This window comes from Mytilus californianus, unplaced genomic scaffold (genome assembly GCF_021869535.1).
Source record: "Mytilus californianus isolate M0D057914Y unplaced genomic scaffold, xbMytCali1.0.p SCAF_3, whole genome shotgun sequence".
In the NCBI taxonomy this organism is placed as follows: Eukaryota; Metazoa; Mollusca; class Bivalvia; order Mytilida; family Mytilidae; genus Mytilus; species Mytilus californianus.
The window spans coordinates 4,823,130-4,839,772 of NW_026262679.1; the positions used below are offsets into that span (position 1 = coordinate 4,823,130).

The 16,643-nt window shown below is 32.2% G+C and overlaps 1 protein-coding gene and 1 long non-coding RNA gene across 6 annotated transcripts in view; one reads left to right on the forward strand and one right to left on the reverse strand.

The window, feature by feature from the left end:
• Positions 1-16,643, forward strand: part of LOC127732893 (GON-4-like protein) — a 179,747-nt gene that overhangs the window by 146,187 nt on the left and 16,917 nt on the right. For all 5 annotated transcript variants that reach the window (XR_007996491.1, XR_007996492.1, XR_007996490.1 and 2 more), the window contains exons 25-26: positions 10,096-10,291; positions 15,753-15,980. Coding sequence is in view for 1 of the 5 variants with exons in the window: in XM_052242069.1 (XP_052098029.1) it covers positions 10,096-10,291; positions 15,753-15,980 (424 nt within the window). In the remaining 4 variants the exon portion in view is untranslated. The remainder of the gene's footprint in view (positions 1-10,095; positions 10,292-15,752; positions 15,981-16,643) is intronic.
• LOC127732940 (uncharacterized) lies at positions 10,475-11,779 on the reverse strand. The gene is made up of 4 exons (XR_007996514.1): positions 11,636-11,779; positions 11,341-11,458; positions 10,810-10,868; positions 10,475-10,573 (listed from the first exon to the last, which is right to left on the reverse strand). It is a non-coding gene; the product is annotated as an uncharacterized LOC127732940 (long non-coding RNA).

The following is a 16,643-nucleotide window of genomic DNA, read 5'->3' on the forward strand; positions in this document are numbered from 1 at the left end:
TGTTTATCGCGTTATGGTATGGGCAATATTTGTTTGATTTACAGGATGAAGAAGGCTGTTTATCGCATTATGGTATGAGCAATATTTGTTTGATTTACAGGATGAAGAAGGCTGTTTATCGCATTATGGTATGAGCAATATTTGTTTGATTTACAGTATGAAGAAGGCTGTTTATCACATTATGGTATGAGCAATATTTGTTATTTGTTTGATTTACAGGATGAAGAAGGCTGTTTGTCGCGTTATGGTATGGGCAATATCTGTTTGATTTACAGGATGAAGAAGGCTGTTTATCACATTATGTTATGAGCAATATTTGTTTGATTTACAGTATGAAGAAGGCTGTTTATCACATTATAGTATGAGCAATATTTGTTTGATTTACAGGATGAAGAAGGCTGTTTATCACATTATGGTATGAGCAATATCTTCAATACCTTAAAGACTGCAATTATTTTTCAGGGGAAAAAAATGAAAAAAAGTCGAGTTCACTTCATTTTTGGTCTCTTAAGAAATGTGAGGCTCCTAAAGAAAATAATATAAACATCAAAATGATTGATGATATGTACCATGGTTTGTTGAAACTTTTATAGAAAATTTTTTTTAATTCTAAAATACCCCCAAATTTTTTTTTTTTAAATAAATCAAATGTCTCGTGCTTGAAAACAAGGTTTTTTGTAGAGTCTATTTTAAAACAGAGTTTAGAAATGACCCGATGAAACCTAAAGGCTGTATATCTATTACCATAGTAATGTGTGAATTTACTTTATCTTCAGAACATAATGGAGTTATTTTTGTGACATTTTAATTTACTTTGTCTTCGAACATAATGGAGTTAGTTTTGTGACATTTTGATTTACTTTGTCTTCAAACATAATGGGAGTAAGTTTTGAGACATTTTGATTGACTTTGTCTTCAGAACATAATGGAGATAGTTTCGTGACATTTTGATTGACTTTGTCTTCAGAACATAATGGATAAAATTGAGAATGGAAATGGGGAATGTGTCAAAGAGACAACAACCCGACCATAGAGCAGACAACAGCCGAAGGCCACCAATGGGTCTTCAATGCAGCGAGAAACTCCCGCACCCGGAGGCGTCCTTCAGCTGGCCCCTAAACAAATATGTATACTAGTTCAGTGATAATGGACGTCATACTAAACTCCAAATTATACACAAGAAACTAAAATTAAAAATGATACAAGACTAACAAAGGCTAGAGGCTCCTGACTTGGGACAGGCGCAAAAATGCGGCGGGGTTAAACATGTTTTTTGAGATCTCAACCCTCCCCCTATACCTCTAGCCAATGTAGAAAAAACAAACGCACAACAGTACGCACAGTAAAACTCAGTTTAAGAGAAGTCTGAGTCCGATGTCAGAATAGGAAACAAAAGAAAAAATAAACAAAATGACAATAATACATAAATAACAACAGACTACTAGCAGTTACTGACATGCCAGCTCCAGACCTCAATTAAAATCATTGAAAGATTATGTCTTCATCATATGAATATCAGGCACAATCCCTCCTGTTAGGGGTTTAGTATTATACCATCATAAAATATATGAGAAGAACATAACCCGTGTCATGCCAGCAACTGGTTTTAGAATAAATATGTTTAATTCCGATGCAAAGACCCTATAAGTGAATCAATATTAAAGCCAAAATATGCAATCTTTAATGACCTGACAACAGTATTGTAACTATATCCCTTCTTAATAAGTCTGTTTAAAGGTTTTGTTAGCTTTTGAGGTGAATACTGACATTTTTGTGCTTTGTAAAGAATATTACCATAAAAGATTGGATGTGAAATACCCGAACGTATAAGATGTCTGCATGTTGAGTAATATTTACGAATTATGTCCTTATACCGATGATAACATTTAGTAAATGTTTTGACTAGTTTATGATATTGAAAACCCTGGTGTAATAATTTTTCAGAAATACATAAATTTCGCTCACTAAAATCTAATACGTTGTTACATACGCGAGCGAATCGTACAAGTTGAGACATATAAACACCATAAGATGGTGACAAGGGAACGTCACCATCTAAAAATGGAGTTAGTTTTGTGACATTTTGATTGACTTTGTCTTCAGAATATAATGGAGTTAGTTTTGAGACATTTTGATTGACTTTGTCTTCAGAATATAATGGAGTTAGTTTTGAGACATTTTGATTGACTTTGTCTTCAGAATATAATGGAGTTAGTTTTGAGACATTTTGATTGACTTTGTCTTCAGAACATAATGGAGTAAGTTTTGTGACATTTTGATTGACTTTGTCTTCAGAACATAATGGAGTTAGTTTTGTGACATTTTGATTGACTTTGTCTTCAGAATATAATGGAGTTAGTTTTGTGACCTTTTGATTGACTTTGTCTTCAGAATATAATGGAGTTAGTTTTGATACATTTTGATTGACTTTGTCTTCAGAATATAATGGAGTTAATTTTGAGACATTTTGATTGACTTTGTCTTCAGAATATAATGGAGTTAATTTTGAGACATTTTGATTGACTTTGTCTTCAGAACATAATGGAGTTAGTTTTGTGACATTTTGATTGACTTTGTCTTCAGAACATAATGGAGTTAGTTTTGTGACATTTTGATTTACTCTGTCTTCAGAACATAATGGAGTTAGTTTTGTGACATTTTGATTGACTTTGTCTTCAGAACATAATGGAGTTAGTTTTGTAACATTTTGATTGACTTTGTCTTCAGAACATAATGGAGTTAGTTTTGTGACATTTTGATTTACTTTGTCTTCAGAATATAATGGAGTAAGTTTTGAGACATTTTGATTGACTTTGTCTTCAGAACATAATGGAGTTAGTTTTGTGACATTTTGATTGACTTTGTCTTCAGAACATAATGGATAAAATTGAGAATGGAAATGGGGAATGTGTCAAAGAGACAACAACCCGACCATAGAGCAGACAACAGCCGAAGGCCACCAATGGGTCTTCAATGCAGCGAGAAACTCCCGCACCCGGAGGCGTCCTTCAGCTGGCCCCTAAACAAATATGTATACTAGTTCAGTGATAATGGACGTCATACTAAACTCCAAATTATACACAAGAAACTAAAATTAAAAATGATACAAGACTAACAAAGGCTAGAGGCTCCTGACTTGGGACAGGCGCAAAAATGCGGCGGGGTTAAACATGTTTTTTGAGATCTCAACCCTCCCCCTATACCTCTAGCCAATGTAGAAAAAACAAACGCACAACAGTACGCACAGTAAAACTCAGTTTAAGAGAAGTCTGAGTCCGATGTCAGAATAGGAAACAAAAGAAAAAATAAACAAAATGACAATAATACATAAATAACAACAGACTACTAGCAGTTACTGACATGCCAGCTCCAGACCTCAATTAAAATCATTGAAAGATTATGTCTTCATCATATGAATATCAGGCACAATCCCTCCTGTTAGGGGTTTAGTATTATACCATCATAAAATATATGAGAAGAACATAACCCGTGTCATGCCAACAACTGGTTTTAGAATAAATATGTTTAATTCCGATGCAAAGACCCTATAAGTGAATCAATATTAAAGCCAAAATATGCAATCTTTAATGACCTGACAACAGTATCGTAACTATATCCCTTCTTAATAAGTCTGTTTAAAGGTTTTGTTAGCTTTTGAGGTGAATACTGACTTTTTTGTGCTTTGTAAAGAATATTACCATAAAAGATTGGATGTGAAATACCCGAACGTATAAGATGTCTGCATGTTGAGTTATATTTACGAATGATGTCCTTATACCGATGATAACATTTAGTAAATGTTTTGACTAGTTTATGATATCGAAAACCCTGGTGTAATAATTTTTCAGTAATACATAAATTTCGCTCACTAAAATCTAATATGTTGTTACATACACGAGCAAATCGTACAAGTTGAGATATATAAACACCATAAGATGGTGACAAGGGAACGTCACCATCTAAAAATGGAGTTAGTTTTGTGACATTTTGATTGACTTTGTCTTCAGAACATAATGGAGTTAGTTTTGTAACATTTTGATTGACTTTGTCTTCAGAATATAATGGAGTTAGTTTTGTGACATTTTGATTGACTTTATCTTCAGAACATAATGGAGTTAGTTTTGTAACATTTTGATTGACTTTGTCTTCAGAATATAATGGAGTTAGTTTTGTGACATTTTGATTGACTTTATCTTCAGAACATAATGGAGTAAGTTTTGAGACATTTTGATTGACTTTGTCTTCAGAACATAATGGAGTTAGTTTTGTGACATTTTGATTTACTAGTCAGAATATAATGGAGTTAGTTTTGAGACATTTTGATTGACTTTGTCTTCAGAACATAATGGAGTTAGTTTTGTGACATTTTGATTTACTTTATCTTCAGAATATAATGGAGTTAGTTTTGTGACATTTTGATTTACTAGTCAGAACATAATGGAGTTAGTTTTGTGACATTTTGATTTACTAGTCAGAACATAATGGAGTTAGTTTTGTGACATTTTGATTTACTTTGTCTTCAGAACATAATGGAGTTAGTTTTGTGACATTTTGATTGACTTTATCTTCAGAACATAATGGAGTTAGTTTTGTGACATTTTGATTTACTAGTCAGAACATAATGGAGTTAGTTTTGTGACATTTTGATTTACTTTGTCTTCAGAACATAATGGAGTTAGTTTTGAGACATTTTGATTGACTTTATCTTCAGAACATAATGGGAGTTAGTTTTGTGACATTTTGATTGACTTTATCTTCAGAACATAATGGAGTAAGTTTTGAGACATTTTGATTGACTTTGTCTTCAGAACATAATGGAGTTAGTTTTGTGACATTTTGATTGACTTTGTCTTCAGAACATAATGGAGTTAGTTTTGTGACATTTTGATTGACTTTGTCTTCAGAATATAATGGAGTTAGTTTTGTGACATTTTGATTTACTTTATCTTCAGAACATAATGGAGTAAGTTTTGAGACATTTTGATTGACTTTGTCTTCAGAACATAATGGAGTTAGTTTTGTGACATTTTGATTGACTTTGTCTTCAGAATATAATGGAGTTAGTTTTGTGACATTTTGATTGACTTTATCTTCAGAACATAATGGAGTAAGTTTTGTGACATTTTGATTGACTTTGTCTTCAGAATATAATGGAGTTAGTTTTGTGACATTTTGATTGACTTTATCTTCAGAACATAATGGAGTAAGTTTTGAGACATTTTGATTGACTTTGTCTTCAAAACATAATGGAGTTAGTTTTGTGACATTTTGATTGACTTTGTCTTCAGAACATAATGGAGTTAGTTTTGTGACATTTTCATTGATTTTGTCTTCAGAACATAATGGAGTTAGTTTTGTGACATTTTCATTGACTTTGTCTTCAGAACATAATGGAGTTAGTTTTGTGACATTTTGATTTACTAGTCAGAACATAATGGAGTTAGTTTTGTGACATTTTGATTTACTTTGTCTTCAGAACATAATGGAGTTAGTTTTGTGACATTTTGATTGACTTTATCTTCAGAACATAATGGGAGTTAGTTTTGTGACATTTTGATTGACTTTGTCTCCAGAACATAATGGAGTTAGTTTTGTGACATTTTGATTTACAAGTCAGAACATAATGGAGTTAGTTTTGTGACATTTTGATTTACTTTGTCTTCAGAACATAATGGAGTTAGTTTTGTGACATTTTGATTGACTTTATCTTCAGAACATAATGGGAGTTAGTTTTGTGACATTTTGATTGACTTTGTCATCAGAACATAATGGAGTTAGTTTTGTGACATTTTGATGGACTTTGTCTTCAGAATATAATGGAGTTAATTTTGTGACATTTTGATTGACTTTGTCATCAGAACATAATGGAGTAAGTTTTGTGACATTTTGATTGACTTTGTCTTCAGAATATAATGGAGTTAGTTTTGTGACATTTTGATTGACTTTCTTCAGAACATAATGGAGTTAGTTTTGAGACATTTTGATTGACTTTGTCTTCAGATCATAATGGAGTTAGTTTTGAGACATTTTGATTGACTTTATCTTCAGAACATAATGGGAGTGAGTTTTGTGACATTTTGATTGACTTTGTCATCAGAACATAATGGAGTTAGTTTTGTGACATTTTGATTGACTTTGTCTTCAGAATATAATGGAGTTAATTTTGTGACATTTTGATTGACTTTGTCATCAGAACATAATGGAGTTAGTTTTGTGACATTTTGATTGACTTTCTTCAGAACATAATGGAGTAAGTTTTGAGACATTTTGATTGACTTTGTCTTCAGATCATAATGGAGTTAGTTTTGAGACATTTTGATTGACTTTGTCTTCAGAACATAATGGAGTTAGTTTTGTGACATTTTGATTGACTTTGTCTTCAGAATATAATGGAGTTAGTTTTGCGACATTTTGATTGACTTTATCTTCAGAACATAATGGAGTAAGTTTTGAGACATTTTGATTGACTTTGTCTTCAGAACATAATGGAGTTAGTTTTGTGACATTTTGATTTACTAGTCAGAATATAATGGAGTTAGTTTTGAGACATTTTGATTGACTTTGTCTTCAGAACATAATGGAGTTAGTTTTGTGACATTTTGATTTACTTTATCTTCAGAATATAATGGAGTTAGTTTTGTGACATTTTGATTTACTAGTCAGAACATAATGGAGTTAGTTTTGTGACATTTTGATTTACTAGTCAGAAAATAATGAAGTTAGTTTTGTGACATTTTGATTTACTTTGTCTTCAGAACATAATGGAGTTAGTTTTGTGACATTTTGATTGACTTTATCTTCAGAACATAATGGAGTAAGTTTTGTGACATTTTGATTGACTTTGTCTTCAGAATATAATGGAGTTAGTTTTGTGACATTTTGATTGACTTTATCTTCAGAACATAATGGAGTAAGTTTTGTGACATTTTGATTGACTTTGTCTTCAGAATATAATGGAGTTAGTTTTGTGACATTTTGATTTACTAGTCAGAATATAATGGAGTTAGTTTTGAGACATTTTGATTGACTTTGTCTTCAGAACATAATGGAGTTAGTTTTGAGACATTTTGATTGACTTTATCTTCAGAACATAATGGGAGTTAGTTTTGTGACATTTTGATTGACTTTGTCATCAGAACATAATGGAGTTAGTTTTGTGACATTTTGATTGACTTTGTCCTAGAATATAATGGAGTTAATTTTGTGACATTTTGATTGACTTTGTCATCAGAACATAATGGAGTTAGTTTTGTGACATTTTGATTGACTTTCTTCAGAACATAATGGAGTAAGTTTTGAGACATTTTGATTGACTTTGTCTTCAGAACATAATGGAGTTAGTTTTGAGACATTTTGATTGACTTTGTCTTCAGAACATAATGGAGTTAGTTTTGTGACATTTTGATTGACTTTGTCTTCAGAATATAATGGAGTAAGTTTTGTGACATTTTGATTGACTTTGTCTTCAAAACATAATGGAGTTAGTTTTGTGACATTTTGATTGACTTTGTCTTCAGAACATAATGGAGTTAGTTTTGAGACATTTTGATTTACTTTGTCTTCAGAACAGAATGGAATAAGTTTTGAGACATTTTGATTGACTTTGTCTTCAGAACATAATGGAGTAAGTTTTGAGACATTTTGATTTACTTTGTCTTCAGAACAGAATGGAATAAGTTTTGAGACATTTTGATTGACTTTGTCTTCAGAACATAATGGAGTTAGTTTTGTGACATTTTGATTGACTTTATCTTCAGAACATAATGGAGTAAGTTTTGTGACATTTTGATTTACTTTATTTACACTACAGCTAAGGATAAATTAGACAGGGAAAGCTGTAATCAAGAAAATTAGTTAGATTAAATCCAAGTTTTTTTTTTAGGCTGAACAAGTTTGATGTGACTTTATTCTTCAGGTTAATCTATTATTATTGTCTATTAGCATTATCGTGCTTTTCAAATTTTAAGCAGATAGGATTAAACAATTTACAACGAAAATATAACATGTGTTAAACAGTTTTTCCTTGCAACTGATTCATTTGAATATAATTTTTATTTCAGGAAATCAGTATTAGTCATGATTTTACCTTTTAATTTTTAAAAGGATTGACAATTTGCAATGCAAATAACAAATAACTAACTGACAATGACATAACAAAAAATACTAATGACAAAAAAGACAAACAGTCTACAAACAAAGCATAGAAAATATCTAAAGACTGAGTGACACGAACCCTACCAACATCAGGGGGTGGTCTCATGTGCTTCTGTAGGGTAAGCAGATCCTGTTCCACATATGACACCTGTCTTGTTGCTGCTCATGTAATTACACATTCTGTGATATGTCTTGAATCTGAAGGATGATCTCCCTCTTTCCAGCTACACTAAGGGGGAGATTCTGCATGACCACCTTTTTACATTCAAAATTTTGTATTAGGATACATAGTATTATAATACTTTAAGCATTGAAGTTATGTTCAGGTCATATATTTCTATTGCTTTAAATGCAAATACAGGAATACTTTCAAAAATTATTTCCCAAGACTCCAAAATATGTCATGACCTTAATGCAAGTTAATAGACACCTTATGTTTGCAGCCAAATAAGTAGACAAGTCCCACTGATGGGATTGTTAAATGTGGTTTAATTTAAACAATGATCAATACAGCTGAATATAATTCCCTTAGGTGTATGGTTTTTTTTTTCATTGCAGTCTGTTAAATTGGAGTATGTCTGATAATATCTTTTCTCTTTCAAGAAATTTCCTTGTAGTTTCCTACAAACTAATGGAAATCATTTCATCACAAAATAAATGGATAATGTGTATTAACCAAGATATTTCTATGTCAGTTGAGTTTTGAAACAGTTGTCTAAATGGAAAAACAATGATTGAACATCGAGTGCTATAGTTTCCTGTGTGTCTGTATATAGAATTACTGACTTAATGTTTTGTCTTATTTGATTTGTCGCTTTTGATGTGGAAATAGTTTTTGTTTCAACTTGGACAAATGTCATTGAACTTTGTTTACTTTTAATTTTATTTTAAATAAAAAGTTATATTTCAGTAGATGAAGGTTAGAAATAATCTATATTTTGTATGTAGACATCTTGAGATGTTAAGTTTTTAACTTACTTTTATCAGCTGTGTCCATGGCCTTATTTTCATGGTTCATTGATTTGTTTAGATCAATGTTCACATTTTGTAATTTCTCCTATTTACTCTGTAGATGCTTGATTCTTGGTTCCACATGATTTAACTTCACTTAAATGTTCACAGTTGACTATTGAACAAATTTTCAAGGTGATAGTGATAATACTAAAGAATATAGGATCTTGAGCTCTAATGAAGTAATCATGTGCAAGTAATGAATGATGATAAGTTTTAGTTATATGACAGACTATGAGGAATGATGATAAGTTTTAGTTATATGACAGACTATGAGGACAATTAAGACAATAGGTACATAAATGGGCAATCTCACAGATTTTTATGAAATTTTGCAAGCAATAAGAGCATATGAATATTGCAAAAATATAAAAGTAACTTTTATACTTTTGGATATATAGCAAAATGAAAATTCTGTAGAAAGAAGTTCAAATGTATAGTATGCACGTAAATAACGAAAAACATATTGTGAAATTCGACTTTAAATTACCTTTTCTCAAAAACTTGTCCTACAAATTTTCTTTCAAATTGATATGTTATTGCCACTAAATTTCTTCTATTGATATGAAAGTTATAGGGAGTCACCGAATTCCTAATGCTGTATAAATCATTCAAGTGTCTCTGTAATATCTAAAAACATTAAAAAATAAGATTTCAAGCCACGACGTCATGATTGTGTTTGCCCTTTCGGCACATTTTCCATGTTGTACAGAAGATTCAACTTTTCATACTCAAAAAACAAATTCAGTGACCCTCTATTAATTTTGTATCAGTAAATGGAAATTTCAGCAACAATAACATATCATTTTTAAAGAAAATTCGTAGAACTGGATTTTGAGAAATGTTTATTTGAAGTCAAAATTGATGAACTTTTTTTTACAATATTTACTTGTATTCTATACATTTGTACTACTTTTTTCTGTATTTTAGTTATATGACAGACTATGAGGAGATAACTCTGGATGACAGCGATGAAGAACCAGATCCTGATGGATATGAAGTAATAGAACTACCTGATGAACAAGACATTAATGGCACAAAGCTCTGTCAATGTAACTGTCATAAAAACACACTTGACCAAAACTATTTGAAGAGAAATAGACATTGTTATTCTTGTTGTTTAAAGGTAAGGTGAACATCATGTAATATCAAACTATCAGTGTCTGTATAACCTTACAATTGTACCAAAGATTAACATCATGTAATATCAAACTATCAGTGTCTCTATAACCTTACAACTGTACCAAAGATTTACATCATGTAATATCAAACTATCAGTGTCTCTATTACCTTACAATTGTACCAAAGATTAACGTCATGTAATATCAAACTATCAGTGTCTCTATAACCTTACAATTGTACCAAAGATTAATGTTATGTAATATCAAACTATCAGTGTCTCTATAACCTTACAATTGTACCAAAGATTAACATCATGTAATATCAAACTATCAATGTCTCTATAACCTTACAATTGTACCAAAGATTAACGTCATGTAATATCAAACTATCAGTGTCTCTATAACCTTACAATTGTACCAAAGATTAACATCATGTAATATCAAACTATCAGTGTCTCTATAACCTTACAATTGTACCAAAGATTAACATCAAGTAATATCAAACTATCAGTGTCTCTATAACCTTACAATTGTACCAAAGATTAACATCATGTAATATCAAACTATCAGTGTCTGTATAACCTTACAATTGTACCAAAGATTAACATCAAGTAATATCAAACTATCAGTGACTCTATAACCTTACAATTGTACCAAAGATTAACGTCAAGTAATATCAAACTATCAGTGTCTCTATAACCTTACAATTGTACCAAAGATTAACGTCAAGTAATATCAAACTATCAGTGTCTCTATTACCTTACAATTGTACCAAAGATTAACGTCATGTAATATCAAACTATCAGTGTCTCTATTACCTTACAATTGTACCAAAGATTAACGTCATGTAATATCAAACTATCAGTGTCTCTATTACCTTACAATTGTACCAAAGATTAACGTTATGTAATATCAAACTATCAGTGTCTCTATTACCTTACAATTGTACCAAAGATTAACGTCATGTAATATCAAACTATTAGTGTCTGTATAACCTTACAATTGTACCAAAGATAAACATCATGTAATATCAAACTATCAGTGTCTCTATAACCTTACAATTGTACCAAAGATTAACATCATGTAATATCAAACTATCAGTGTCTGTATAACCTTACAATTGTACCAAAGATTAACATCATGTAATATCAAACTATCAGTGTCTGTATAACCTTACAATCGTACCAAAGATTAACATCAAGTAATATCAAACTATCAGTGTCTCTATAACCTTACAATCGTACCAAAGATTAACATCATGTAATATCAAACTATCAGTGTCTCTATAACCTTACAATTGTACCAAAGATTAACATCAAGTAATATCAAACTATCAGTGTCTCTATAACCTTACAATTGTACCAAAGATTAACATCATGTAATATCAAACTATCAGTGTCTCTATAACCTTACAATTGTACCAAAGATTAACACTAATTGAAAATTTACAAATAAGCATTCTTTTCATGACATCACAAACAGCATTAGTTATGATTTTTCACAGAATTTCATGAAATCAGATGAAGATGAATTAGTTTTAAGGACCAAAAAATATAGGTCATGAGTCAACAAAAAAGATCTTTTAAAGTCATATGAAACGAGTTTCTTGTAGTTATCATGTTATCGAAATTATTGAACCAATGCATGCATATTTACTCAACTATGTCCTGTATGCATGTTTTTATACGACTGCAAAAATTTTGCGGTCGCATATTGGTATGACTTTGGCGTCGTCGTCGTCGTTGTCCGAAGACTCATTAGTTTTCGCACTATAACTTTAGTTCAAGTGAAAGGATCTCTATGAAATTTTACCATAAGGTTCAATACCATAAAAGAAAGGTTGGGATTGATTTTGGGGGTTATGATACCAACAGTTAAGGAATTAGGGGCCAAAAATAAGCATTTTTGTAACTTCCAGACAATAACTTGTGTGTAAGTGTATGGATCTCTCTGACAGCGTACCACAAGGTTCCATATCACAAAGGGAAGGCTGGAATTGATTTTGGGGGTAATTGCCTCAAAATTTTAGGAATTAGGGGCCAAAAAAGGGGCAAAGAACAAGCATTTTTCTAGTTTCATGACAATAACTTGTGTGTAAGTGTTTGGATATTTCTGAAATTGTACTACAAGGTTCCATATCACAAAGGGAAAGCTGGAATTGAGTTTGGGGGTAATTGCCCGAAACGTTTAGGAATTGGGGGCCAAAAATAAGCATTTTTCTAGTTTCCAGACAATAACTTGTGTTCAAGTGTATGGATCTCTCTGAAATTGTACTGCAAGGTACCATACCACAAAGGGAAGGCTGGGATTGATGATGGGGGTAATTGCCTAAATATTTTAGGGATTAGGGGCCAAAAAGGGGCAAAAAACAAGCATTTTTCTAGTTTCAGGACAATAACTTGTGTGTAAGTGTATGGATCTTTCTGAAATTGTACTACAAGGTTCCATATCATAAAGGGAAAGCTGGGTTTGAGTTTGGGGGTAATTGCCCTAAACGTTTAGGAATTTGGGGCCAAAAAGGGGCCAAAAAACACATTTTTCTAGTTTCCAGACAATAACTTGTGTTCAAGTGTATGGATCTCTCTGAAATTGTACCACAAGGTTCCATATCACAAAGGGAAGGCTGGAATTGATTTTGGGGGTAATTGCCTCAAAATTTTAGGAATTAGGGGCCAAAAAAGGGGCAAAGAACAAGCATTTTTCTAGTTTCATGACAATAACTTGTGTGTAAGTGTTTGGATATTTCTGAAATTGTACTACAAGGTTCCATATCACAAAGGGAAAGCTGGAATTGAGTTTGGGGGTAATTGCCCGAAACGTTTAGGAATTGGGGGCCAAAAATAAGCATTTTTCTAGTTTCCAGACAATAACTTGTGTTCAAGTGTATGGATCTCTCTGAAATTGTACTGCAAGGTACCATACCACAAAGGGAAGGCTGGGATTGATGATGGGGGTAATTGCCTAAATATTTTAGGGATTAGGGGCCAAAAAGGGGCAAAAAACAAGCATTTTTCTAGTTTCAGGACAATAACTTGTGTGTAAGTGTATGGATCTTTCTGAAATTGTACTACAAGGTTCCATATCATAAAGGGAAAGCTGGGTTTGAGTTTGGGGGTAATTGCCCTAAACGTTTAGGAATTTGGGGCCAAAAAGGGGCCAAAAAACACATTTTTCTAGTTTCCAGACAATAACTTGTGTTCAAGTGTATGGATCTCTCTGAAATTGTACTGCAAGGTACCATACCACAAAGGGAAGGCTGCGATTGAGTTTGGGGGTGATGAATCATAAGGGGGTTCAAAAAATTTGGGGGGGGGGGGGGGTTTCCTTTTTTATCTTTTTTTCCTTTTTTTTTTCTTTTAAAATTTTCCAATTTAAGTTGGTTATTTCTGATTTATATTTAAAAGCAAATAATAATGATATGGTAGGAGATACACACCAAACAGGATGTGTAAATTATTATATAATAAGTATTGTGCAATAGCAAGAAATTTTCAATTGCACAGTATTGCACAATAGCAAGAAATCTTCAATTGCACAGTATTGCGCAATAGCAAGAAATCTTCAATTGCACAGTATTGCGCAATAGCAAGAAATAACCAATAGTTTTCAAGTTGGTCTACATTAAGGTCCAAAGGGTCCAAAATTAAACTAAGTTTGATTTTAACAAAAATTGAATTCTTAGGGTTCTTTGATATGCTGAATCTAAACATGTATTTAGATTTTTGATTATGGACCCAGTTTTCAAGTTGGTCCAAATCGGGGTCCAAAATTAAACTTTGTTTGATTTCAACAAAAATTGAATATATGGGGTTCTTTGATATGCTGAATCTAACCATGTATTTATATTTCGGATATTGGACTATAATAGGTGTGTGTCCAATTTAAAATTTTTAAGTTCTTAGACCACATTCATTCTGTGTCAGAAACCTATGCTGTGTCAAATATTTAATTACAATCCAAATTCAGAGCTGTATCAAGCTTGAATGTTGTGTCCATACTTGCCCCAACTGTTCAGGGTTCTACCTCTGCGGTCGTATCAAGCTGCGTCCTGCGGAGCATTTTATTTACATTTATTACCAATCTTTAACATATTATCCACAAATATTATTCCATTCCCTCATGTTACTTGACATTGATAAACAATCAACACAGAACACATGGAGCATGTGACAAAAAAATAAGTGAATTGATAGAGCCATGATATTGTCCATTAGTTATCATTTGTAAATTAAACTTTTCCTGAACAGTTGTTTAATGATTTGGTGTATTTAATTTGTTCTTTAAGAATCAGTTATTACTATTTACCTTCCAGTGCCATTTGTTTACTGTCTTTCATTACAGTTTTCTCCCTTGCACTTTGGTGTACGGTGGCTGAAGTTCTAACAAGAGGTTTCGTAGTTTAAGGGTCACTGCATACATGAAAATATCAACTAATTAGAGTACAGCAAGACAATAATTCAATAGCAGTACATTTATGATGATGATGATGATGATGATGATGATGATGATGGATGGCTGCATAACATCCAGCGGCAAATAAATATGCATATTCAGGACGAGAACATGTTAATGTAATATGAATATTAACCCTGCTTTGTACTTTACCGACAAGCTGAGCCGGATTTTTAACGTGCTAGTTCACAAGGTAACAGTCCACAGGAAGACATGTCACCCTACTCGGACACATTATTCTGACTCCGAGCCAACCAATCTTATCTACCTCCTTAATGCTATGTGCTTAGCAGAGAAGCAGCAAATACCAATTTTAAATTCTTTGGCTTGACCTAGCCAGGATTTGAACCCACAACCTCGGGCACTTGAAAAAACACGCTACAACGAGACCACCGAGGCAGTAGTACATTTATGAAGATTTTGATAATATAAAGGATTTTCTTTTACAAGAAAGTTCACGTACACTTGTTATATAGTAAAACTTAGCCATTCATTAGTATATAAAATATATTTAACTTTTTTTTTAAATTTGAAGTTTCATGTGACTTTAACTTTAATACGTGATATAACATTATTTATCAGACTTTAATATTTAGTTTGTTGAACCCTGCACACTATGTTTCCTATGCCTAAATGTGGAGGACATTCAAACGATTTGTCAACTTTCACAAATACCTATTTTTGGCCTATTTATGAAGTAAATGTCAACGCTATATCAAAAAAGCTCAACAATAACGGTTCTTTTTCACTTTTTTACATGTCTATATCTCATCTTTTAAACCCTTTTTATCATGATACAATGAACTTAAAATTTGAAGCCAAATAGGGCCCTTATCAAATTTACTCCTTTTAACATTTGCAATATACTATCAAAATTGTAATAAAAGCCAAAATTAGCACCATGCAAAAAATATCTGACAAAGTACACTTTTAAGAAGACACTACAGGTAAATGAAGGAATATTTTATCGATATTGGGAAATCTAATGCTTGAGAAAGATATTGTATATTTTAGGTAATAGATGGGGAGCTCTACTTTAGAGTTAGCAATAAAGTATTAAAGAAAGTTAATGTGATATATCATAAACCCATAAAAGCTCGATCTAGAGAAGTCCAGCGACAAGAGCCACCTGAAACACTACCGTGGGTAGATCCTGAGCTAGCTGAACCTACCACCCTAGCCTGGGTTGATGATGATCCTATTGCAGAGAAGGAAAATGTAGATATTTCATTATTACCAAAGGTACATGTCAAGTTTTATAATAGATAGCTTTAGTAGTTTCTTTTGTAAATAACAGTAGTTATAAGCAAAGTATTTGTTAGAAAAAAATATCTATGTCTGTTACCATATACAGCGCATAATACACGTCCACTCCAAAGAAAGGGGCATCACTTTGTCTAGTTAAGTCTCCCAAACGAAGTTTGGGAAGACTTATTGTTTTTGCTCAGTTATTATTATTATTATTCTTCTTCTTCTTCTTCTTCTTCTTCTTCTTCCTCCTCTTCCGCCCCTTTTAAATTTGAACTTGTCCGCACCCGTTCTCCAAGACCGCTTGTCAGATTAACTTAGGGTTTCACAATATGTTAGACTAACATGTCTAGTGGTGCAATCAGGGTTTTGTTTGTGCAATTGGGTTTATAAAGGGGTACTTTGAGGGGCAAAAAGAAAAGAGGGTTTTACTATAGAACCCTATGGGATTTTATTTTTTTAAATTTTCAAATGATTATAAATTGAAAACCGTTTGTGATAGACACAGTCTTTTTAATTGAAAATGTTCTAAATGATAAAGCCCATTAAATGAAATACAGGGTTAGTCCCCAGGGGTCACCCCCACCCCCTGCCATTTAAGAAAGTTCTAATATCTTGTAAATGGTCGAGATCCCCACCCCTAAACCATATATATTT